Raw genomic sequence first — 26990 nt, 5'->3', positions numbered from 1 at the left:
ACAACAATGGTTTGTTTACATCTAGCTACCACAATTCCTTGCGCTCAGGTAGTTTGGCGTGACTGGCCTGGAACGCTACAAAGTCGTGAGTCGTGGTTTGAAGTCGTGATTTACGTGCTCAAAAACCTGCCAGGAACGCAGCATAAGTAACTGGACGGTTTAAAAACAAAATGTGAATAGTGCATAATCCTAATTTTAATAAAAACACTTAGTAAATAAAAAAAATGTAAAAAGAAAAAACGATCCGTATAGTTGCACAAACAGAACTACTTTTCTAGGCGGATGAACTTTCTGACGTAATTCCTGCGTCTTGTGGAGTCGGTGTCGTTTCGCTAATTAAAAATGCACGACATGACGTCCTTTTTGGTATTCGCGGATTACATTGGCTCGATATTGAGCCAAAACATTATAGTTTAAATGATGCTGTCGATACATTTTACTATTGTATTTAATCCAGAACATTTCTTTAAAAATGCAGTCATACACAAAAAAGCAAAGATGAGGGATTTGAGGACTGACACTCAGGGAAGACATCAAGTGTACAAAAACACATTTATTTCCCATCACTAGGAGATAACAGTAGACACCAACTCAGAGACACGAGGCGCATTACTGTACATTAACCGTCAATAATTACAACAATACTTATCATAGTACAGATACTTTTTTTTTTACATTGTACAAGGTTGTCTCAGTATAAATAGTGGATATTGTATATATTTCCCTTTTTCAGGTTATAAAGATGCAGCAGTGCTCCACTGACAGATGTGCAAAACCCAAATAAATACTACTATGTCCATAAGCACAAGTTACATGAAATACACAAGTTCTCCAGTCATTTTATGATACACAGAATAATATGAGGAATCAGATTGAGGGGGGTGGAGGAATTATTTGTTTAACCTTCACTGAACCTCATTCTGCCTGGTGACTCCTTCCATGGACCAAATATATTGTAAGTAAAAGTTGATTTGGGTTTTGCTTTCGATCACATGTCTGAAGTAAGGTGATGTGAGCATTGATGATCTGATCTTGGATGTTTGATGTTTAACTTATCAATGCCTGAATTATTATGGAATCTTGAGATGTAGCTAGACTGAATCTCATAAAGAAATGACAAGATCATATTTCCCCCCTAAAACCAAAAGAAAATTACACTCTATTTTGTATCAAGAAACAGAAGTCTGTTTTCCTGACATATGATCTATGCAAATCATAATTATTTAATTGTTTTTTGGGGGTAAAATGGGATATTTCACAAGATTCCCCTGCTAATTCAAGCAAGTTTTCTTTTAAAAGGTTCATGAAAACAGAGCCTGAGTGAAATTATTTAAAGGTGATTTACAGGCTCTGTCAATACACTGAATTTCACTTTAAGAATTCCAAATATATTCAAACAAAATCCAGTGAAAGTGAAAATCCACAGCATTTGACCCCTTTATTGTGGGAAACATGAAATTACTTAATAAATAAAAAATATTTTAAAGGTCTCTCCTCAGTCTCAGTCAGGTATGAAAAACTCTCTCTCACTAATAGGGGAAAATTACCTGAATAAAAAAATAATACAAGGAACAACAATCTAATTAGGCCAAAATGAATATCATAAAAGAGGCAGGATGGCAGAGGTTAAAAGTCATGATAGTTCCTGAAATCACACATGGATGGGTCTTTTTGGGTCTCTAGAAACACAGTTAATCACTCCAGTGTTTGGAATATATTTTATAAAAAACATCTTCACTATTTAAGTTTATTTTTTACTCTTCAAGGAAATAAAAATAAATCTGTTTGCTCGTTTAAAGTAATTGATCTGTCCCCCTTCAGTAAACAACGGAGAGCTTCTTCACGTGTGATTCAGTGTCAGGGTTTGGTAATATGAACTTCACTGGCCCCCGTCCCATTGGTGGTGGTGGTGATGATGTACTGCGTGGTGGTCTGCTGACTGACGGCAGGCTGCTCCAGCGGGTCGGGGTGAACCTGTGCTACGGTGGACGGGACGCTCACCTGCTTCCCATCCAGCTCCGACTGTCCGTCTGAGATGACGTAGTGTGTCTGCAATGCACGAGAAACAAAACAACAATTGCAGGACACCATCTGAAAGTGGAAGCCAGGTTGTTCTTCTAGTGAACGTCAGACTCACCGTTTTGACCTGACTGTTGTTGACGGCAGAGGTGACGGGGGTGCTGGCCTCTGCGATCACATACTGAGTGTGAGGAAGAGCCATCATCTGGATCTCAGATGCTTATAGGAGCAAAGGAGGGAAACACAATGCTGTCTTTATACTCACAGGTTAATATAACCTTAAAAACAGGTGCTTTTGCTAAATGTACTTACGATAACCCCTGTAGTTCCAGTTGCTGGGAAGGTACGCGTGCTGTGCAGCACCTTGAGTCTGATTAGTGGACGTCTGTAGAGTCTGGCTCTGAGCCAGGGTCACAGGGGTCAGCTGGGCAGTGCTTAGCTCCTGGGCAGCTTGCTGAGAGGAGGGACTTAGAGGCTGACCTGACACCTGATTGGATGGTAGGAAGTGTCAAAACAAGTAGTGACAGTGAGTCTGATGCCACTAAACTACACAAAAGTACATGCAATTACAAAACAAGCATATTTTTTTCCTACCAAGATTATTAACATATTTTAAATTTTGTTGAACTGTCAAATACTCGTCATTCACTGATGATCCAAAATTATTTCATTCCTCATCATAGTACATTATGGACTAAAAACAGACTAATACTTTGATTTTCTCTGATATATACTGTGATATGAAAAAATACTGGAATTTTCGCAACAAAATCATTCCGTAGTGATTTTATTGGGGAGTGCATTTGCATTAAAAAAATAAAATTAAAAAAACGTACGACTTTTTTTAGTACCATCGTTTTAGGGCTGTACGATTTAGCTAAAAATGTTATACTGCAAAATGCAATAATACTGTTTTACTGTAAAATAAATCAAGCACTTAAATATAGTTTTATTTTACAGTACAATCTTAATTTCCTCATTTTCAAATGTTAAACCATCAAACTTTTATTGTGGCAATTTGCCTGAAAAAGTTCAGAAAACTTCAGAAACCCGAATTGCATATATTTGTTTAAAAAGGGGAATTCACCACTGGCTAGATGGGCTTTTAATAATACTTGGCTGTCTATGCTGTATTTTTTTCTGGTGCTACATGACTAGAGAACACAGAAAAAGGCCTGTGGCGTTTCCGTCAAAAACTTCAACACCCATAATGCAATTTTGAAACCATTTTGCCATTCTCAAAAGCATTGTAATCCTAAGCAGATCGTAGAACCGTTGCGGCAATGGTCTCTATGATCATCTTTGCTCACAATGCTTCTGAGAAACAGCCCTGAACAGTGCTGGGTAGATTACTTACAACATTTTAGTCCATTACTGATTCCAAATTACATGACAAAAATTATAGTTAGTAACGTAATCCATTACATTACATGTTTAAGGTAATCTAATCCGACTACTTTTTGATTACTTTCGACTTAACTTGTTTATCACATCAAATTGAATAGGATAATATTGTGCATTGTGCATATTTTATAGTGCATAAAATATTACATTACGTCGGCATTCCCAAAATGGGTTTCGTGATGGAACTGAAGGGAGTTTGTGAGTTTAATGAATAACATGTAATCAATATAAAATAACAGTAGTCTGATTACAAGTATTTTAAACTGTAAAATAATCTAATTAAAAGAACTTAATTTTTTTAATCTGATTACATAATCCAGATTACATGAAATCAGTTACTACCCAGTACTGGCCCTGGAGTTGTCAAAAGTCCTCCAAATGACGCAAAATTATGCATTTTCTTCATCTGGTAGACTTTTGCTGACAAATAATCAGGAATGCAGGTGACACAGAGAAACACTCCAAATTGTCCATTTACATATACAACTGACACTGTACCAATACAAAGCTGGATGAAAATTGGAGAAGTTTATCCTTTAATTAAATCCCTGCCATTTACAGCCCACATATGCTGTAGAGGACAGCTGCTCACCTGTGCATTGGCCTGCACTGTCCCTGTGGGCTCAGACACCTGTATGTGCTGAACCTGAATCGAGTGCTGACTGTAACTGTGAGGGTCATGTAACTGACTCACATCTACAGTAGAGTGCTGAGAGTGAGGAGAGGACGCCTGCAGAGACAGACAGACACAACACACTTATCAAATCACTCCAAAACACCTCATGTTGTCGGAAACCTCGTATGTCCAAAAACACTACTTCTCAGGAAACTTTAAAAAAAAAAAAAAAAATTAAACAGCATTGTTAAAGTTTATATTGTGGCTTTATATATGGTCAGACACTTGCATGTGCCATTGTATTATTAACACTTACCAAAATCAAGCACAAATGGAGTTATGAGGTTTTTCAGTGAATTTCAGACATGTTTCGTCTGTCATTCGAACTGCCGCATCTTAGGCAGTGAATGCATCGCATTATGTTTTAACCAACTTACAGGTTATAAAGGAAAAAGAGCAGAAGAAGAGATGATATATGCACATCCCCAAAACAAGAGTTCAGATGGCATGCAAGAGCTTGGCTAGTAGCCTATAAAATGACCCAAAAATGACATCGTAGGATACGCACAACACGTTAATCAAACCAATTCGTTTGAAAACTGACCAATGCTGTGCGGTTAAATTGCAATGGCTATCTATCAATTAAAGAAACAAATCAACAATTCCTTAGCAAAAGACTACCGGAGTGCAAAAACTAATCTCTGCACAAGTATTATTTTTTACTACTCTATATCAGAGTTTCCGCTAGAAAAAAATGGTGCCGGTCAAAATGAGTTTTCGCTTTTACGGACATTTTGATGATATGCCGGTCAGATATCACCCCTTAATTAGTCAAGTTGAGGATAACTCAAAATCGTTTTTTCCAAGCGCGTCTGCGCTGCATCGAGATAAAAACATCTCGGTGTGGACTGAGGTAGGGCTGCTATTTTTATTTAACGAAAAATCTTAGTCTAACGGGAAAAATAATATATTTAGTGTTGGCCAATTTTATGTTTTTTATTTGTACTATTTTATCCTGTTTTTCTCTGTTGTCACTGTTAGAAATGCTGCAGGTGCGTGAAAATTTGATCTGAATCCAGGTTCTGATGTTGATCTGTTCTGTATGCTGCTGTTTGCACTTTCCACGTTAAAATAAACCTTTTGATAAATAAGTAAAAATGTTTGTAGTTTAAACGGGTCACAGATACGCGTCAATTTTATTCTTATTTAATGCCAATTCAATATTATAATCTTATCAGTTAACGGTTAATAATCGATTAACGAGCGGCGGTTGTCGGTCCGGAAAATGAACCGAAATGAGCATCCGAACTGGATACATTTCGTTGAAATCACATATGAGGACTTCAGGCTGTGGAGAAATGCAATCCTCCATAGCCACGGAGCGCTGCCATGACAGCGAGCGCATCACGTCGCAGGGTTACGGCATCGATAAGGAGCGGTGTCTGCAGACTCAATGCTTGTAAAATGGCAAATAATCCTTCTGATCGGTCAGTGTATTTTTGCTTTAGGCTTATTCTCAAATTCCGATTGTGTTAAGGGGGTGGGATTATTAGGCCATTTTAATCGGACAATTTGACCGGAGAGATTTAATTTTGTCGGACCTTTCATTTTTTCCCGGCCAATGTCCGGTAATTACCGGACAACGGAAACCCTGCTCTATATATTTTCTACTATTATAACACAAGAAATACTTTTCAGTTTTGAAGCTGATTGTGACCAAATACCTTTTGTTTTTTATCAGCCCTACAAAAAAATATGACCTATGCATCAGTGCATTCTGTTACTGCTTAGTGCTCAATAACCTACCAACTACCTCAGGGGGAGTAAATGCTGATAGGTGGAACAAACTGTAATTTGCACCACATTCTGTTCAAAATAAATGAAACGAAACCTAGCACTGGGGATTTGTTGCTTTTTCCTGTTGTACCGAAACTCGTATCGAACTGTGACCCTAAAACTGAGTTAAGTACCAAACCGTGACTTCTGTGTACCGTTAAACCCCTTATACGCAAACAGAGGAAGCACAAAAGCACAAAGAGAAAAAAATAAAGTCAAAAAACAAAAGCAGTAAGGAGAATCGAAGAAAATAAAATAAACAATAAGCGAAAGAAAAATGAAAAGCCATAGAAATAAAGAGCAAAAAAGCCAGTGTGAATGAATGTGTCCGTACCGGGGCGACCTGCACCACCTGCAGCTGTATGTGCTGTGGCTGAGACAGGCCTCCTCCTGCCTGAGACACAGGGATGTACTGGATCCTCTGGAAATCCCCTTGTGCTGTGCGGTAGTCTGTGGTCAGGGTCTGGGAAAGCTCCGTCATGGCCTGTGTCAATAGGTCGGTCGTCTAGGAGAAAGACAGAAACTGATGAATATTGTGTTGTTACATGACAGGGCACCTTTTTTTTAACCGTCTAACCTGTAACTTTTTTGTTGTGTCTTTAAAGGGTCATGAAACCCTAAACCAAATTTTCTGAGATTTTAACAGAGGTATGTGTGTTGAACAACATTGAAGACAATGTTAGCATCTGTTAGATTTAATAGTAGGGCGAAAATGGTTAAATTTTAGTTTTTTCCAGCTATTTTCGTCTTCCGGGTTTAAAATCTTCATCGCAGGCTGTGACGTGGCAGTGCACAGTGAAGTGCGTTGATGACTCATCGGTCTCTCATAATTATTAATGAGACTGAGTTTTTATATCCTATGAGAAGACACTGTCTCTTAATTATTCATGACACCACGTGGATCTTTCCACAGACATGTCAAACTGTGATATCGCCTAGTAAAGGAGAGGGACCATCATGGAACGCAAGTGCCGCAAACATTTTACCCGAGAGAGCTTCGAGAATTGGAGAATGGTGGACTTCGGCCTTGTCGATGACCAATGCAAGTTACGTCTTGCGAGTAATGCGGTACCAAGTCCTGAGGACTTTTCTATCCCTTCAGAGTGTGTGTCTAAAATGTAACCCTGGTCATTTTACTTGCCTTTTGTTAAATAAGCGGTCGTTATGAACATTTTAGATATTTCGATAATATATCAATTGTATGCTTAATGCGGGAGACTTGTGAATGTGTAGTGTTGACGTGCGGGCCGGGCGACACCGTGTTGTGTGTGTGTGTGTGTGTGTGTACGTGCAGGCAGGCGAGCCTGCGAAATGATTCGGAGTCAGAGAGAGAAGCGGTAGGATGTGTGTTTGGACGAACGACTGAAAACTCTGAGATTATTGTTCATTATTGATCGTACATTGTACAGAGGTCAAAATTATTGTACAAATACGATAATTATCGTTCATCTGGCAACACTGCTGGCTGATGACAGTTCCCCCTCTCCCCTGCCGTGCCACACCCACTCCCTCCCTTCTTCTCACAGCCATCCACGCCCATTTAAGTTGCATTTTTCAAAAAGATTATGAGCTAGACTTGAGCTGATAGAGGGGGGTTTCATGACCCTTTAAAGACTTCAGTAATATAGTGCATTTTTAAGTGAAACAGAACATTCAGCAAGAAACCCATTTCTTTAGAATAAGGTGATCTAATGATCCCAGTGAGATTTTTCTAGAACGTATATTTTGATTTGATGATGTTCATGTTGCTCACCACCACAGTCTCAGTAGTGGTGCCGTCTGTGGAGATGACAGCAGGAGTGCTGCTGATGACCGTAGTGGACAGAGGTGCCTGGATGCTGTTGCTGTTGTACTGATATTCTGGATGCTTCTTACGAATGTGCTGGACCATCTTAGTCTAAAAAATAAAGAGTTATTAGTACTAGGGGTGTAACGATACACGTATTCGTATTGAACCGTTCGGTACGAGGCTTTCGGTTCGGTTTTCGGTACGCATTTTTGAACCGCACGGTTCGTTGGACCAATTTTCCTGCCGACCAAAATTGAGTCATTTAAAAATGTAGGCGCGTCGCGCGTGGTAAGCGAGCTCATAATGTAAGAGACGCTGGCGTGACCACAACATAGCCCAATCAATGGCAAATGTAGCGCGAGCCGATCTTAATCAGCAGCACTGTTACTACACAGCGAAATCCAGTAAATAAAACATTTGAATTCGCCACTGAAGTAATAACATCGCTGCGAGATCTAGTGAGAAACATTCACATTTCTCCGTTATTAACGGATCAAACAGCGCTGACGTGGAAACCAGGAAGAAACATTGTGCCATGAATGAACTATCCAGTGTCCACAGATCAGCAACATTCACCATGGGTTTACTGTAGTAACACTACTAACTGTAACCATGGAAGTTTGGCAGGAATAGTAGCCTATAATGCTTTCACGTAACATCACGTCGGTTTTATTTTGACATTATGAATACAGTTGCTGCCCTCAAATGTTAATCTGAACTAAAATAAACCTTTGTTTATTACTAGCCTACTACAATATTACATTTCATTTTGTCCAAGGAGCTGTTTTGTTTTATAAGCTCCTAAGAAAAGTCAAGTATAGCTCCATCATTGCTCAAAGTAAAAAAATATCATACTTTATAATGTTTTTAAAAAAAATATAATAAAAAAATTAAAATCAAGGAAAATTTCTCTGGCATTTCTTTCTTTTTGCTGTATCGAAAACGTACCGAACCGTGACAAGTGTATCGTATCGAACCGAACCGTGAATTTTGTGAACCGTTACACCCCTAATTAGTACACATAAATCCATACAGATTCACACACATACTGACTCAGGAATGAATGTACCTTGCTGCTGTACTGTTTGGCACAGTGCGGGCAGCACACAGGTGCAGTAGCGATAGTGCCCGTCAGCTGGGTGTGTGTGCTCAGCATGGGGTCAGGCTCCCCCGGCCCGGCCGGACGCAGCTTCCGGATGCTGGGAGGCAATTCTGCCCCAGGGTGGTTCTTCAAAATGTGCGCCTTCCTCTTACTGGCACTTTTATAGACCTGAACAGGTAAAGGATGATATAGATTAATGAAAAGAGTATATATATATATATATATATTATATCCAGTAGTCAACATTTGAAGTGGATCAAAATCTTTCATCAAAGTTATACATGAATTTTTAACAATATCCGGTCTTGTCTTAGGGCAACTTGATGAACCAGTGAAATATCAATTGATTTGATAACTCTGAGTTCTTGTCATAATTTATTACCATTTTCTAAACTATAGCGAATAAACTGCGATAATGTGAGAAATGTTGAAGGTGTCTGAATAAATTTTGGTTTGACTAAAAATGTAAAATATATATATATATATATTCATTACATACATAAAAAAAAAACTGGCTGATATTTCCATGTTCTCCACTATGAATTTTTCATAGAATTTTGCACAAAATTTGTAATTTTTTAGTTAAGATATAAACTCTAGACACGAATGCACTATGCAGGAAGAGCAAAATGGCAACTCTATTTTCAGAGGAGGCTCAAGGACACACTGCTATTGTCTTTCTATGGGTCTGCTGTAATGGCAGTCAACGTAAAGAACGAAGGGTCATTAAACTGTCAGGGGTCAAGCCCGTGAAACTGGTAAGAGAGAAGTGGCGAAGCTGAATGAGTCCAGACCTTATCACAGTACTGGCAGAAGTAATCTCTGTTGGGTTTAATGATGGGCAGCGTCAGCTCAGGAACCTCCTCCAATCGCATCTCAGGATGTCGTTTAGACAGATGATTGACCTGAGGACATGTGCAATTACATCATTAACGTGAGAAAATGAGCCATAAGTAACTTACGATTTCAAAAACACTGATTCTAGGAGGCCTAAGAAACAGCAAAAAGGTGAGGGACAAACTGAGGTCAAAGGTCAATACCAGCATCCCTCGTCTCCTGAAGCCCATCATACAGAGTCTGCATTTAAACATGAAGCTCTCAAAGTCAGTGGTGGGCTCCTTCTGTTTCAGAGCTTTGGTGCGGTGGATGCGGTCCGCCTTTTTGGCCTCGCGTTCAGGGTTGTGCATCCTCTGCATGTGTTCCCGTAGTTTATCCTTCCTCTGGCCAAAACCATTATAATAATCGAAAAACACACAATGAAATGAATGAGAAGTTATATATATATATATATATATAAACATTCTACAGCAAATTTCATGTCTAAACTGTAAATGCAGCAAATGTATTTGGGTTCAAACACCAATGCATTAACATCACAAAGCACAGCATTTATTTGTGTGTATGTGACTGCACTTCTGCATGAATGTTCCTCATCTGGGCATATGTGAATCACCTTAAACTGTTTTCCACAGGTGGAGCACAGGAAGTCCTTGCGGTCCGAGTGGCGGAGCATGTGGAGTCGTAGTTTGTCAGGCCTGCAGAAGGCTTTATCACACTCCGTACACTGGAAGATCTTCTCTGAGTGGAAACTCCTCACGTGCTTCTTTACCTGCACAACACAGACATATGAGTGACCAATGCCACATAATCATATTTAATAACCAAGAATATTGCCATGCAACTAGACATTACAGAGGTCTTATCACTTTTAATGATTTTTCCCCCCTTGAAAGTCCACTTAGTATGTTAGCAAAGGTTTCTGCACTAAAAACAGCCATACTTTAGTTCATATGACCATATCCTTAAGTTAGTTTTGCTACTGTACCTTTAAGGCTCTAAAGAGTCTTATATACACTCACCTAAAGGATTATTAGGAACACCATACTAATACGGTGTTTGACCCCCTTTCGCCTTCAGAACTGCCTTAATTCTACGTGGCATTGATTCAACAAGGTGCTGAAAGCATTTTTTAGAAATGTTGGCCCATATTGATAGGACAGCATCTTGCAGTTGATGGAGATTTGTGGGATGCACATCCAGGGCACGAAGCTCCCGTTCCACCACATCCCAAAGATGCTCTATTGGGTTGAGATCTGGTGACTGTGGGGGCCATTTTAGTACAGTGAACTCATTGTCATGTTCAAGAAACCAATTTGAAATGATTCGAGCTTTGTGACATGGTGCATTATCCTGCTGGAAGTAGCCATCAGAGGATGGGTACATGGTGGCCATCAAGGGATGGACATGGTCAGAAACAATGCTCAGGTAGGCCGTGGCATTTAAACGATGCCCAATTGGCACTAAGGGGCCTAAAGTGTGCCAAGAAAACATCCTCCACACCATTACACCACCACCACCAGCCTGCACAGTGGTAACAAGGCATGATGGATCCATGTTCTCATTCTGTTTACGCCAAATTCTGACTCTACCATCTGAATGTCTCAACAGAAATCGAGACTCATCAGACCAGGCAACATTTTTCCAGTCTTCAACTGTCCAATTTTGGTGAGCTCTTGCAAATTGTAGCCTCTTTTTCCTATTTGTAGTGGAGCTGAGTGGTACCCGGTGGGGTCTTCTGCTGTTGTAGCCTATCCGCCTCAAGGTTGTGCGTGTTGTGGCTTCACAAATGCTTTGCTGTATACCTCGGTTGTAACGAGTGGTTATTTCAGTCAAAGTTGCTCTTCTATCAGCTTGAATCAGTCGGCCCATTCTCCTCTGACCTCTAGCATCAACAAGGCATTTTCGCCCACAGGACTGCCGCACACTGGATGTTTTTCCCTTTTCACACCATTCTTTGTAAACCCTAGAAATGGTTGTGCGTGAAAATCCCAGTAACTGAGCAGATTGTGAAATACTCAGACCGGCCAGTCTGGCACCAACAACCATGCCACGCTCAAAATTGCTTAAATCACCTTTCTTTCCCATTCTGACATTCAGTTTGGAGTTCAGGAGATTGTCTTGACCAGGAGCACACCCCTAAATGCATTGAAGCAACTGCCATGTGATTGGTTGATTAGATAATTGCATTAATGAGAAATTGAACAGGTGTTCCTAATAATCCTTTAAGTGAGTGTACGTTATTGAATATGAATTATAACTCTTTAATTCACTTGTTTACTTAAATTTTACTAAGTGCCAAGTGGTTTGTAAATATTGTAATATGGCACTAAACTTTCAGTAGCAGTAGATTCCAATAAGCAGTGAAATTTCTCAAGTACCGACATCAACACCACAGTAAAAACTAATATGCTAACATTTTCTTTTATTAATAAAGTTAAATATTAATATAAATATTGTTTTTCAAGTAATTAGTGACATCACAACCACAGATTTCTGAGTGAGCCATTTTTATAGGTTTGTTTTAACAAAAATTTCATTTTTAGAATGGCAAAAAAATGACTTTAAAAGACAAATAGATAGGGCTGGGTGAGGCGATTTAGAATTTTTTATCCACATGTGTCTTATTTTCTAGCACAGCTCACCTGTATGAAGTCTGTGAATGTTTTCTTGCAGGAAGGACAAGAAAAGCAGCCATTGACCAGGTGAACCCCCACATGCACTTTGAGCAGGTCTAATCTGTCATAGGACTCGGCGCAGAACAGGCAGGAGTATGTGCGCTGGTCGGAGTGCAGCTGCAGGTGATCCTCCAGGGAAGCGTTCGTCAGAAAGCCCTTTCCGCACTGATGGCACATGTGACGGCAGCCGTCCCGCCCGTGGTACCGCATGTGCTGGTCCAGCTTGTCTTTATCTCGGAAGGCTTTCCCACACTGGGGACATTTAAAGGGTCGGAAGGACTTACGGATGAATAGATGCTGGAGAGCGGCATTCTGGGTAAGAGAAGAGAGAAAACACGGAGGAATGGACACTTCTGAGAGGAGAAGACAATCCGAGCAGGATGATGAGGAACCACTTTGATTACACTGAATTAAAATGGTTTGCAAGCAATGACATAATGCACTTGCTCGAGTCTGTATGTCACAGAGGTGGCGGTTAAAACAAGCCCTTGTGTTTGCATGCTGAACACAAACAGGATTAAATCTTTCGGTCGTACTTATAGTTCACCCAAAAATTAACTTTCTGTCATCATTTACTCACCCTCATGTTTACACTGCTCTTTTTAAATAATACATTATAATACCTTTATTTACAGAACAACATTAAAACTACAATACTAATATTCATGGCTGTTTTAATTTCTCTGCTTCCAAACGTTAAACCATAGAGATTTTATTTTGGCTGAGAATTGGCAATTTCCTATGACATTCTAAACCTCTCCTTCCCGGTCAAACACGGTGACATGATGACAATTAAATGATGGCAGAATGTTGATTTTCAGTGAAGCGGTCCCTTTAACTCTGTTGGTTGATGAAGCTTGAGGACTGAACTGATACAGACAGATGTAATGGGGATGTAGGGAGTCAACACTGTATTGACTGAAGGAATAAGTTTCCTCTGACTCCACTCTGGCCCACATTAGACCTACCTGCAAGTCCACCTTAACGTGCAGCACGCAACAAAAGAGAAAGACACACACACCCACACACGCGCTACTGTTAAATAACTCTAGCCTGCTTAACACACTACATTGCAGAGATGTGAGGCTGTGGGTCACTCGTGACAGGCGTATCTTACCCTAATCCTCCTCGCCCTCCTCATGTCCTGAGGTGTGAGGTGGGGGTCTACGGGACTGGTCTGAGACAGGTCCTCTTTGGGAGACCCTGGGACCCCTGTGGCCGGAGGTGGGGAGACAGAATCCCCCTCGACTTGCAGTGCCTCGGTGTGAGTTGCTGGTGTATCAAGCCCTTCCTCAGTCTCGGTCTCCATCGATTCGTCTGCCATCTCCACCACCTTCAGTCCATTAAGAGCTCCATCTGTCCTTTCCTCAAATGGTAGTTTATCTACAGATGCCAACAGCTCCTACAGCAGGTGCAGAGACAAAAATTGAGCACAGGATCCATTGAAAGTCCATTAAACCAAAACTTGCAAGTTTCCAAAAGGTCATAAAGAGATTGTAAACCTAATCTGATCTGCGTAAAGGGAGTACGGTTGAGCTGCCGTAAACGTACTATATTTGATGAGTTCTATGTATGTGTGTTGATCAATGTTTATATGTGAAAGCGCTATATAAATGTTAGGAATTATTATTATTATTAAAAGACTAAATTTAATCTGTTCACCATAAAAAGGGATCGTGTCTCTTCAGAAGACTTAAACTTCTCGATTTAGATGGATTCGTTTTACGATGTCTTTATGGACTTTAAAGATTAAGCATGACTTTATGAGCTTTATTGTGGTGTGGACTCTGCTATTCTTTTATAATTAGAACAATTTTTCTTTATATTTAGAACAATTTCTTTATCATTATAGTTATCATCCTTGGTGTGAATGGGCCTCTACGGGTTTTAAACCACATGATGGTGAGTAAATGATTTTTGGGTGAACTTTCCCTTTGATGGACTGGTCAACTGTACCTGTGTCTTGTCAGCACTCTCAACAGGAGTCTGTGGGCAGATGAATTTGGTACGCCGTCCTGGTCGCCTTGCAGCACAGAATCGTTTCCTGCCCCGTCCTCGGCCACGGCCCTTTGGCCTGGAAGAACAGAATAATGGAGTCAGTGTCAGGAAAACAATCATGAACACGGGAGATTAGGAGTCATTTATGTGCATTGAAACCTTTGGATGAGGTTCAGCTTGTCATCGTGCATGTTTAAGTGTTGCTGAAGCTGCTCTGAGCTCATGAACCGTCTGTTACACTCATAACACGGCCAGTTCTTCTCCTGTTCACGTAAAACTGACACAGACAGAACAGGTTGGGTTAGAGTTGAACCAGGAACCAGAACAGAATTTTTTTAGAAAATATTATCACTAACTGTAAAGAGATTATAATAAAGAGTGCCTTACATTTCCAGGAAAAAGAAACAACAATAGCATTGTTTCCAGTAGACTGAATGTGTGCATGTTTCTGAAGAATATTCTAACTCTGACCTGTTATTTTGTGCTAATTGTTCCTCTTTATTATCTGTAATTACGTTATTTTAACCTGTTGTGCTGCTTACAAACTGTGTTCATTTTTTATTATCTTAAAAGTGCCTTTTATAACATTTATAATTTGAGAGAACCATACCATACCAAAAAGCACAATGCGAACCACCGAACTGTTAGAAAGTTAACCGTTATATCCTTAGTACATTTTATAGTTTGTCATGTCTGTGGCTGTGTGAATGAATAAAAGAGATGATAATTACAATTTACCTTTTCTCTCTTCATCTGTGACATCATGAACCTTTTGGTTGACAAACTCAGCATATGATGCAGCGTACCACACCTGAAGTACAAGAATCATCACAAAATAATTGTTGAAAAACAACCTTAAAATAAGGTATAATATATATATATATATATATATATATATATATATATATATAAACATTACTATAAACACATTCAATATTATGCTAGCAATATGAAATTAAACATCTTGAAGTTTATTTTCATTTGGCTATTACGTGTCCTAAAATCTTCTGCGTAGCAATTTTTTGTTTTAATTTCCAATTCAAAAAAGAGGAAAACAAATAATTTATTCTTTCAAGTCATATTGAATATTGTTTGAAATGCTGGAGAAACAATAGTAAAAAAAATAAAAAATAAAGATATAATAATTATAATTGATGCAAGACAAAATTGTATTAAAGATGTCATTTTTATCCTTTTGTTTGCTATAGATGAGAAAATTCTTTCTTTCTGCTGACCTTAAGCTCCTGTTTGGGCTGAATGTTCTTAATGGTGGTGTAAAAAATGTCCGAGCCGTACTGATAAGCCACCAGGTTCTGCTCCAGGTGGTTCTGGGCCGGCCGGACAAACATCATCCAGTTACATCGCTCCTCATCGGACAGGTCGAACCAGAGGTCCTCTGCCCTCTCGCCCTCTTTCTCTGGGTCTAGCATGTATAACTACACAGCAGGATTACACATGTGACACTTTTCAACACTAAACTAGAAAACTTCTTATGATAAAAGAGAAGGGTTTACTCGTACTTTCAGGTGGATGTGCGTGTCCTGCAGTTCACTCTGTCGCACCAGCGGCCCCTCTATAGGACCGAACTGTGTGCGTTTGGGGATACGCCGCTTGGTAAAGACTCCGCCCAGGAAGCGGTCGATATACAGGATGAGAGGAAGACTGGCCCGAGCCTTGGACATCACCGGGCGGTTCAGGATAGGGTGCAGAGGACCGTGTTTTATACATGCTCCAGAATTAGCATTATTACAGTCTTCACACCCTATACATAGAAATGAAAATTCTAATTCAAAAGTGTCATGTATTAACCTGGGGAGTGAACTCACATTTTGAGAATCAAGAGAATTAAAACTGATTTCCTCTCACCACAATCTTAAAGGGGTCATATAATGGTACATGCACTTTTCCAAGTTGATTGTACTGAAATGTGTGTTGGCAGTGCCTGCACACAACCATCATAAAATGATAAAAATCCATCCAGTGTTTTTGTTTTAATCTCCTTATATGTTTTCCCCTGCCGTTCGATTTTGTGACGTCACACGCTCGGAAGCCCCTCCCACGATTGTTGATTGACAGCATCGTTTCAACACAGACCCGCCCTCGCTCGTGAGGGAGCTGTCAATCATAGTCTGCGCGGACATTGTTGATATGCTGGAGCACTGTCTATGAGCAGAATGGCGTCTAAGCGATTGTGGTGTTCTGTTCTTGGGTGTAATAACGAACACAGCAGTCATTTTAATGTTCCTAAATCCGAACCGCTGAAGACGCAGTGGCTGTGTTTGTTTTCGAAGGGAATATTCCCCACGAGCAACGTCAATGCTTTCATGTTTGCGCGAATCCTTTCTCACCAGACTGCTTTATAAACGAGGATCAGTATAAAGCTGGTTTTGCTAAGAAGCTGCTCCTGAATAAAGGATCGGTACCAGATATTCGTGTTCCTGCTGAACCTCTAGAACAACTGAAGTGAGTGTAACGTTTTATTAAACTTTATATTAATATTTATATTAGGGCTGTCAAATGATTAATCACGATTAATCACATCCAAAATAAAAGTTTTTTTTACATAATATATGTGGGTGCACTGTGTATAATTATTTTGTATATATATAAATACACACACATGCATGTATATTTAAGAAAAAAATATTATTTATATATAAAATATGTATATTTATATATAATATAAATTATATATAAATCTATATACAGTATATACATGAAAATATTTCTTAAATATATACAAGCATGTGTGTGTATTTATATATATAAAATAATTATACACAGTGCACCCACATATATTATGTAAAAAAAACTTTTATTTTGGATGTGATTAATCACGATTAATCATTTGACAGCCCTAATTTATATTAATCTTTGCAAATCGCTAGCTGCACGCTTCACAATGAATGCGTCTAAGGTTTACACGTAGGGTACATTACGGCATGTTTTCTATGTATGATGTTCTCAATATAATTCATAATCCCACGTTTATACTGAACAACGGGTTATGGTTATTGTGTTACAAACGGTGTACGCACAGAACAGAGAGGCGGGGTGAGCAAAGCTCATGATCATTTAAAGGCATATGCACTGAAACGGCGTGCTGAAAACAGAGCTGTTTTTGACCAGGTCAAATAAGTGTTTTCTTACAATACTAATGAGAATTTTTAATTAAAGTATATTACAAACTTTTAATTTAGACCCTAAAGAATCATACTAGCTTGTACAAAAATTGCATTATATGACCCCTTTAACCTGATAGTTCACCAAAAACTATCAATTACTCACTCTTTTACGTCGTACCAAACACTTTTTTTTTAGCTAAATCTGGTGAATAGACTGTCAATGGAGGGACAGAAATCTCTCAGATTTACTTTCAAATATCTTCATTTGTGTTCCAAAGATAAAGGGAAGGTCTTGTGGGTTTGGAACGACAAAGATGAGTAAATGATGACGAAATGTTCATTTTTGGGTGAACTAACCCTTTAAGTGTTCAGTGCTGAACATCTACTCACAGAGGTTCTGGGGAGTGAATGGCTGGGGCGTCCTGGGTTCCCAGTCATCCATGTCAGAATCATCACTATCATTGTCTTCTTCCTCGTCCTCTGAGTCTACAGTGGAATCTGTGGCCCCCAGGGGACTCGACGAAGCCTCCGCCATGTTGGGGAGAGACGCATTAGTCACAGCAAGTTGGCTCTGTCAGGAAAATAATCAGTGTCAAGTCATCATTGCTTCACTAAATAATGCAAAAGATTCTTTTAATTCATACACTGCAGTCTCTAATGCCTGTGGCAGAACAATGTTAAGAAGTCTTTCAGGTGAACAGTTGCATTATGGGACATGTTTAGCAGTGCAGTGTCACCTGTGGCACGGGTTCCAGGATCGCCTGTGGGCCATCAGCGACGTTGCTCAATACATGCAGATTGGCGGTGTTCATATTCTGACCGCTGGGTAGCAACACAGTCACCTGGGGCATCTGGTCATGTTAGTGGTCAACATCAATGGGCAATTGCTAAAATATTACATTTGCAACCAGATGGTATTATGTATATGGTACATGTAAAAATCAAAAAGATCATAATGCCACAGTACCTGTTGTGTTGTGCCATCTTGCTGAATGTAAGCCACTTGGGGTTGATCTGTAAACTGAACAGGACCGAAAAAGAGCAGTAAACCTTTAGAGTTGCTGTGTGAAACATGAACAGTATATGTTTGTGATTATTATTCATCATTATCGTCAAATTAACTCAATGTGATCCGATCATGCATCACTTTTGAAAGTGTGTATTTTGCAATAACGTTAATTTCTGCAATAATAAACGCAATTAGCACATAAATCGCTTCTCACTTCCTATTTGCCAGGGGTTTTCAAAGTGTGGGGCAGCTTCATAAGGGCTAGCTTCAGAATCATAGCACAAAAGGGAACATAAATGACCTTTATTTTGAAGAACTGGCTGACTAGCTGTCTTCCCCGTCTTACTCTCTCTTCTTTTTCATGTTTTTCTTTCCTCTTTTGGTATCCTGATTTTGTCCTCACCATCTATCTGATGTGTGTAATGAGTCACAACTGTGAAGTGCCGCATTTCTAAATAATCCACAAACGTCTTAAGGGAACACACACGCACTTGGCACAGTCTGAGTGTATTCATTATGGTGTGCTTCTTAATAGATTATTGTGCGAAGAGACCGTTTAAATCAGGGGTCTCAAACTCAACTTAACTGGGGGCCGCTGGAGGTAGAGTCTGGGTCAGGCTGGGCCGCATCAAGTATTCCACAAAAAATAGTATTCAAGTATTCCAAAAAAGGAGCACAACTGATCCAATCTTCTCAATATTTATTATTAACGTTTCTTCTGAACTGTTCCTCTGAATTTGAACATTCCTTTCTGTACATGATTGGTTCTTCATGAGCTGTCCTTCTGACAGTTGAAGTTCATTTTACAAACTTTCTTTGTCTATAACACATATTTGTGATATTTATATTTGCTTATGTCCTTTTTATTTTCTTTACACAACACATTAATGATATTGAATGTTTTTTTTGGAAGGCACATTTCCTTTTATTATACTTAGAAAAACAATTATTGCTTTTGAAATACAAATATTTGCAGTCATGTCTGCCCGTCTTATTGAATTCTTTCTACACATGTATAGTGTCTCAGGCAAATGACTGACTTTGCACAAATCAAAGCAAACCGTCTTATCAACCTGTTGGACACATATTACAAGCTCAAAATGATTATTCTCACATTGTTTTAGAGCAGGGTCTCTCTCCAACACGTCGCTCGCGAGCTACCAATAGCTCGTGGCCTGATTGCTGTTAGCTCGACAAGGGGCCGTTCACATATCGCGCTCACATATTTTGCGCGCTCAAGTTCGTTATTTCAAATGGAGGCGCGCGGCAAGCGCGCTCATTATTGAAGCGACGCGCTCATTTTTTCCAGGCGCAGTATGTTTGTACTTCGTGGCTGTCATTGACAACTATTGACAACAAACTCACCGTAAGCTGTCACGAGACTATCTATGGTAGCCCATAAGGGATAATTATTTATTTATTTTTAACGCGGCACACGCAACGACGGGCCGCACTAACATTAAACTTTAATGTCAAGTAGGGGGCCACAAAATATCACCCCGCGGGCCGCAAATGGCCCGCGGGCCGCGAGTTTGAGACCACTGGTTTAAATGCCAAAATCATACAGGAAAGTATGGGGTTCATTCATCCTAACTGCTGCTGTCTGTGTCGTTAATGTTAATCAAAGAACAAAATATGTTTGTCTGCTCTTGAGAATATTTTTTACAGCTTTATTAAGAATCTGTGTATATGTAGTTTATACCGTGCAGACGCAGTGGTGTTTGTGCGCCATTGTGCATGTTGTGTTAGAAGGGAGGCCCACTGTCTTTAACTTTGAAAACCCCTGCTTTATGCTAATGTCTTTATAAATACTTGCAAATAAAACCGGCACCGAACCAGTAATTGTATTGTATTGACTTTATATTGTGAAGATAACTTATACTATAAATTAGTGCAGTCAAATCACTAATCGTGATAAATCGCATCTAACATAAATGTTTTTGTAACTATTAATAAGCAGTAATTATGAGTTTATTGAGGCAAAAGTCGTAGTTAATAGTGCAAATTGACCAAAGTTTGACCAAAAGTATTATACAAATTAATAATTGTATTCCCAAGATACAGTAAAAAAAATAAAAAATAATAGCAGCATCAGTATTTCAGTGACTTTTGCCTTCATTCAGTTATTGGTAAAAAAAAAAAAAAAAAAAAAAAAACCTTTACAATAAGGTTCCATTTGTTTACATTAGTTAACAACAAAAATAATTTGAAAGCATGTATTTATCTTAGTTATTCTTAATTTCAACATTTACTAATAAATTAAATCAACAGTTGTATCTGTTATTATTATTATTATCATTCAATGGACATGAACTAACATGAACTAAAAATGAAAAGTTGAATTTTTATTAACTAACTTGAACAAATATGAATAAGTACTGTAACAAATTAATTGCTCATTGTTTAAGTCACCTTTATTTATATAGCGTTTTTAACAATACATTTTGCTTCATAGCAGCTTTACAGTGATACTAGGGAAATTAATGGAACAGAGAAAATGAATTAGTTCCTTTTTCTTAATGCATTAACTAACATTAACTACTGGGACCTTATTATATTAGCGTTACCAAAAAAATGTCATTAAACAAATATTTAAAATACTGTTTTTATGTAGTTTCTACATTAATTTGGAGGTTCAACATGAAACTATATTTATGATTAATATTTTATTTACAAACTATATTGTTAGTTGTGATTAATTACAGAAACCAGTAAGATTAATGTTTTTTATTTTATTTTGATCAAATCAACAGCCATAATATATATAATTAAAGTAACATAATAGCAATAGTCAAAATTGTCAAATTTTGCTGCTTTTTATAGCAATCCCCAATCCACAATGTTAAAGGTGCAGTAAGCGATTTCTGAAAAATGCTGTTGAAAGTGGATTGGACCGAGCAGCACAACACACTAGTTGTCTCCAATCTGGAGAGAGCTTGCGTTGTTCCTGCTTCACAGTAACATTGATTTTGCTGTTTCACAGAAGAACCAAGATATGCAGTTGTTGTCAAGTTAGCTCTAGTAACAGGACAGTTCTGAGTGTCATTGAAGCATTATTTTGCTTTTCTACAGCTATGACAAAGAGACATCCACTCTTGCATTGCATGTCTGTGCATTTTGAGGGTGGAGCAATGAAGGGAGGGCTGTGTTTGTTTGGGTTGATTTCAAATATGATGAACACTTCTGGCGAGTGTTTCTCAGATATTGCTTACTGCACCTTTAATCATGAACTCTAACCTTCTTTACTGGCAGCGGCAAGGATCAAATCCATACATCTCCACTGGTAGATGAGCTCACCTGTGTTCCATCGGCAGGGTGTATGTAAACCAGTGTGTGTTCGGCAGACTCAACAGAGGTGTAGGAGCTTCCGTCTGCAGCGTATAAAACCTGCTGCTGACCACGGTCTGACTGCTCTCCACTGTACACGATCTGGGCCACCGCACCGGCCTCGAAGTGCACCTGCACACCCGTAACACACAAAAACAGGTGAACCTCGTGAAAACATGACAAAGTGGGATTTCACACCCCCATTCATTAGAAATATAAAAAGAAGTGCATGTTTTATTGATTCTATTTTTAAAAACGTGAAACTTTTCTAGCTAACTCAACAGTTGTACATAGCTAGGTAATAAATCTAAAGAGAAAGGTCTGGCTGTACCTGAGGTGTATTTCCCGTGTCATTGTTGGATGCTGGACTCCACACAGGTGACGACTCCTGCTTGGCCTCCATGGCAACCGTATGACACCTCCTTCACCTATCCACCTGTCATCAACCACCTGTATGTTCATTATAGAAACTGACATGATTTATCAAGATTTTATTCATTTCCGTGACTTTCATCATGAAAAACCCACTTATCCGAATTTTGGGGGAACATCTCATAATACAAGTCTGTATGATGGCAATGACCTTGACTAGCATATCCCTCAGTAGTTTGCTGTTAAAGTCACCCTGAAATCAAAATTGACAATTCTTGATTTTATGGAATTGGCCTACAGCATTAATGATTTTTCTGCGCACATCATTATTATTATTTTTAAATCTCGGCTGCATCCAAAATCATACGTTTCACAATGTGAAAAACAGTATGTGACAAAAGAAGTATTAATGTCCTAATTCACAGTACTCATAAAGTGTAGGGAAAAAGTACCCTGATGACCTAGCCTACTTTCTTCTGGCGAAATTCTGAAGTGTGCATAAACACTTTACTATCCCATGAGGCCACGGGAGAGGATTTGTGAATGGTGGTGAAGAGACATAACTGATGCTGGTCGGTCACGAGATAATGACAACATGGCGAATGTAGTACATCCACATTACATTCAAACTACACATATTCATACTATATAAAACTTACTTTTTTAGTAAGTAATTTCATATACAAAATAAGTACCTACTCAAGAGAGTATGCGATTTTGAACACAGCCCTCTTTTCTTCTCTGATGGCGCATTTACTGGCGCGAGGGCGGGATGACCTGTCACTCACATGAGATCGACCAATAGCAAACAACAACCATCCAATCAATTCAAATTTATCTTGTTCAAGAAGCCATTTGACTCAGATATAGCCTACATCACCAGTGTTGAGGGTAACGCATTACAAGTTACTCGAGTTACGTAATCAGATTAGCTTTTTAAGTAACTAGTAAAGTAACGCATTACTTTTAAATTTACAACAAACAATCAGTTACTCTTTCAAATAAGTAATGCAAGTTACTTTGTTTTCCTATTTATTGACTGACCCATTTTGAGAGAAATTGTAAGTTCAGAGGCGTTGTGTGCGCTGTGTTTGAACATGATGCTTATTGTAGTTCTAAATTTGAGCATGCACTAATCTCACTTGCACAAAAACAGATTCAGTATTCCTCAGAATTAATCAAATCAGTGAAATGCAAAATCAGAATACTACACAAACCTCCAATAATTAAATATGTTAAATAAAACAGATATTTTTATGCATTTAATCTCACTTTATTGACCCATGTACTTGCTGCTGACCTTGATTATATATTTTGAATAAGTAATTATGTAATGACTTCTAAAAAAGTATGTTCTATATACCGTAGTATAAATGTGTAGCCTGGGAAAACCCAGACAACTTCCGGCAAATTTAGATTTGCTCTGAAAGTTAGTCTGGCAAAGAGCTCATTCAAGCCCATTTTCAATCCGCCGAAATCGCGGCACCAATCAGAAACGTTGGGGCGGGCTTTACACGATAACGACAGCGCTGGGATTTTGAAGCAGATTTTGTAGCCTACATTACAAAGATGGATGCCGCCGTCGAACATCACTCGTTCGAATCAGCTATCGCGTCTGTTTTAAGCGATTTGAACGTTTCCTTTTTGTTAAAAACCGAGCAAAGAACAACACTCGGGAGATGTTTCTCCGCCGCTCTGCATACGTCATCTCCTTCATCGCTCTGATTGGTTTTAGGTCTACCCGCGACGTCTGTTGGTGACGCCCCTCTGGAAATGATTTGTCTATGACGCTTTGCCAGACCATAACTCAGTTACAACTGAGAATGGTCTGGTTTTAACCAGGCTAATAAATGTGTGTAGTATGAATGTAATCTGGACCTACTACATTCGCCATGTTGTCATTATCACGTGACCTACCAGTATCAGTTGCGTCGCTTTACTTCCATTCATAAATCCTCTCCCGTGGGATAGTAAAGTGTCTATACACACTTTAGAATCTCGCCAGGAGAAGTAGGTCATCAGGGTACATTTTGTCTACTCTTTTAGGAGTACTGTGAATTCAGACACACTTCTTTCGTCACATACTGTTTCGTCACCTACTATATAGTAGGGAAGTATGCGATTTCGGATGCAGCCAATGTGTTCTCCTGCATTCTTCTGTAGACCAGAATAGCTGCACAGCTGAAAGGTTTGTTTGAGCTGTACCCGCTCTGTACAGGCATTAATTTGCATTTTCTTTGGCCTTTATATTTTAAATTTGGTGTGAATGGGCCTTTACATTTTATTACACTTTTTTTAATAAAAAAAACAAGCCCATCCCAGCTGAGAAAAAGTAACGCAACGCATTACTTTTCTTAAAAAGTAACTAAGTAACACAATTACTTACTATTTAAGGGTGGAACATGAGTAAATGGAGTAACGGGAGTAAATATTTAAGGGAGTAACGCGGGAGTGTATTGTAATGCATTACTTTTCAAAGTAACTTTTTTCTAATTTTTCAATTTCTCTGATTTTTCCAGGGTTTTCCATGACTGTGAATCTTGTACAATGTATCCTGTATATTCCAAAATAATGTAACAACTCCCTTACAAAAAAAAAGTACTGTAGTGGTGGTGGTACTATTTGGTTCTGTGATGGCATCACACCATGATGATAGAAGCCATGAAATGTACATGGTACTCCAATGTTCTTAAAAAATAAAATCATGATTAATCTATATAAATGATATGCATAAAGTTAAATAGGGTTTCTGATGTGAACGGAACAGAAATAAGCTCAAGCTTGACACATTTCACCCGTTCATTATTGTATTTGTGATTTATTGAAAGCTCGCTGCTTAACCCAAATACAGGCACCCCGTACTGGCGGTCAGTCTAATCACTGCACGGGGGTAGAGGAGATACACGGCTGGACAGAAAATCCCTAACAGCCGTCCTGGGAGAAAAAACACACGCAAACGCCTATAACCCCGGCCTTCTTCAAACCCTGAGACTAATACAGAGATTATAAACGCTGTAATGGTGAATGAAGCAATCAGGGTGTTTGTCAGGCTCTCTCCCCCCCTGTCTAAAGCCTGCAGGTTGGGAGTTCCAATCGGACTATACCACACAACCCGCAGCGGCACATAAACATTTTCACTCCGGCATTATCAGACATTAACCCGCACTGGAAGCCAATAATGATAGTGGGATGAGAGCAGATGCACTCTTTGACCCGGAACGTCACTGCGGTGTCGTTTTAATCGAGCGCATTGGTTTCATGGAGGTTTTTGAATGCGGGACAGGGGAGCTTGGCTCCCCGCTCATAGATGAGCTCGGCCGGCGGGTGCGCTCAGTGAGTGTCTGCAGCAGAATGAGGAAGACACGCCACGACTCCATTTTGGGTGGGACTAAGACAACAACAAAGCACGGCGAAGACACTCAACAAAATATATCTACACCCTAATCGACCGTCCAACGGAAAACAGGCTGTGAATTTTACGTGACACTTACTGAGAGACGATCCTGAATCCCCGCTTAAGCTTCGGGTGCGGATTTCCCGATAGTTTTGAGCATTTTTAGGAAAAGGTTGAAGTGGGTCTTCCCTCTGAATGGTAGCTGCAGAGATGGCTGCCTTGCATATATTAGCATAACCTACCTAGCAACAGACGTGCGGCCCCGGGCGACGATATGCACATTGTTATATATACATATATCGATGGCGTTTTTCTGGAACGATAGGGCTAAAGTAATATAGTTGTTGTGGTGGTTAAATTACGCGTCGTTGAATTTTGATATGTATAGATTGTTTTTCATTTCGAGATAATTGCTATTTCATGCTCGTACGGCGGTTTCCTTTCAGTACCAATGAGAATTTTCCGCCATTTCTCCCAACCAATGAAAAACAGAAAAACGTTTTCAAGTCCGTCCAATCAGAAAAAGAGAACGTGCCAGACGTACCAATGACATTTCAAGCGCGTCACACAAGCAACCACGTAATGGTTGTGTGTGCATGTTTTAGGCACATATACTGATATACACATACAAATGTATGTGTGTGTATTATATATATGTATAATGTATACATATATGTGTGTGTCTGTTTTCTATAGTCTCTAAAGGTGATGATACACATTGCAATTTTTTTTTTTTTTTAGCAATGTTGCTTGGCCACTTTCCCGTAATGCCGTTTAATTTCTATCTGGATACTTTAGATCGGCCGTGGACCCTGTCTCTCACCCACAGTCTGGTCTCACCTGGTTGCCCGTTGACTGCAACATTGCTCAAAAAGACACCTTTAGAGTTCATTTGAACATTTAAAATGCAGTTTTTGCGTGTTAAAAACTGAAATCGGTCTACTTTCATCAGATATAATAAGAACATTTCTTATATACTGTGGTACACAAAGCAGAATAAAGACAACACAATGACACATCCATGGAAGTAGTGAATTTATTGATGTTTCCCACCTGTAACCAAGACGCCATTTTCCACTGGATTCAATCATATTTTACTTCTAATATATGTACTTTGTATTATTTTCCCCTCACCCCTACGACCATTTCCACAATCAAGCAGGCAATGACAAGGTCCAAGATTGGAACCATTTAGGTGCATAGTGAAAGTCACATACAGAAATACTGTCACAGGAAGAGGGAAAAGAATAGAAAACAAAAGAAGAGAATAAACTAAAAAATATATCATAACATCATCTCATATAAGAACAATGCACACCACAGGATGTCCTTGATAAAAGCCATGATTGCAACATCAACTATACAGGCATACAAAGACATTGCTAAGAAGGGGGGAAGAGAGAGAGAAATAAATTGATTCAAATTTTTCCTTGCCTTCCATATTAGTGGACATGCAAAACATTTCTTTCGCCTGCCTTGGCCTC

The 26990-nt window shown here is 39.1% G+C and overlaps 1 protein-coding gene across 3 annotated transcripts; it reads right to left on the bottom strand.

The window, feature by feature from the left end:
- Positions 1-533: 533 nt before the first annotated feature.
- prdm10 (PR domain containing 10) lies at positions 534-25771 on the bottom strand. 3 transcript variants are annotated; one of them, XM_056234192.1, is made up of 23 exons: positions 25604-25771; positions 22072-22190; positions 21711-21872; positions 18372-18425; positions 18142-18246; positions 17795-17975; positions 15800-16041; positions 15515-15715; positions 15018-15090; positions 14439-14556; positions 14238-14355; positions 13399-13683; positions 12249-12593; positions 10220-10375; positions 9807-9986; positions 9561-9671; positions 8734-8934; positions 7629-7772; positions 6210-6380; positions 4016-4153; positions 2332-2506; positions 2138-2238; positions 534-2049 (listed from the first exon to the last, which is right to left on the bottom strand). In XM_056234192.1, the coding sequence occupies exons 2-23, from the start codon at positions 22141-22143 to the stop codon at positions 1858-1860; spliced, it is 3525 nt and encodes a 1174-aa protein (XP_056090167.1). In that variant the 5' UTR covers positions 22144-22190; positions 25604-25771; the 3' UTR covers positions 534-1857. The 3 variants fall into 3 exon arrangements, with proteins under 3 accessions (XP_056090167.1, XP_056090169.1, XP_056090168.1); XM_056234194.1 differs by having other exon boundaries at positions 17795-17930; XM_056234193.1 differs by lacking the exon at positions 25604-25771 and adding an exon at positions 25326-25517.
- Between the last annotated feature and the right edge of the window lie 1219 nt (positions 25772-26990).

The sequence above is a fragment of the Rhinichthys klamathensis genome, unplaced genomic scaffold, assembly GCF_029890125.1.
Source record: "Rhinichthys klamathensis goyatoka isolate OS25496 unplaced genomic scaffold, OSU_Roscu_1.1 h1tg000391l_1, whole genome shotgun sequence".
Taxonomy (NCBI): domain Eukaryota; kingdom Metazoa; phylum Chordata; class Actinopteri; order Cypriniformes; family Leuciscidae; genus Rhinichthys; species Rhinichthys klamathensis.
Note: the sequence above shows the minus strand (reverse complement) of the source record. Positions and strands in the feature narration are given on the sequence as shown.

Coding starts and splice junctions, on each gene's coding strand:
- prdm10 (XM_056234192.1), bottom strand. CDS start 22,143: ATGGAGGCCAAGCAGGAGTCGTCACCTGTGTGGAGTCCAGCATCCAAC. Junction 21,873..22,071: donor ACACGGGAAATACACCTCAG/GTACAGCCAGAC, acceptor ACGGGTGTGCAG/GTGCACTTCGAGGCCGGTGC. Junction 13,684..14,237: donor AGAGTGCTGACAAGACACAG/GTACAGTTGACC, acceptor CACCTGCTGTAG/GAGCTGTTGGCATCTGTAGA.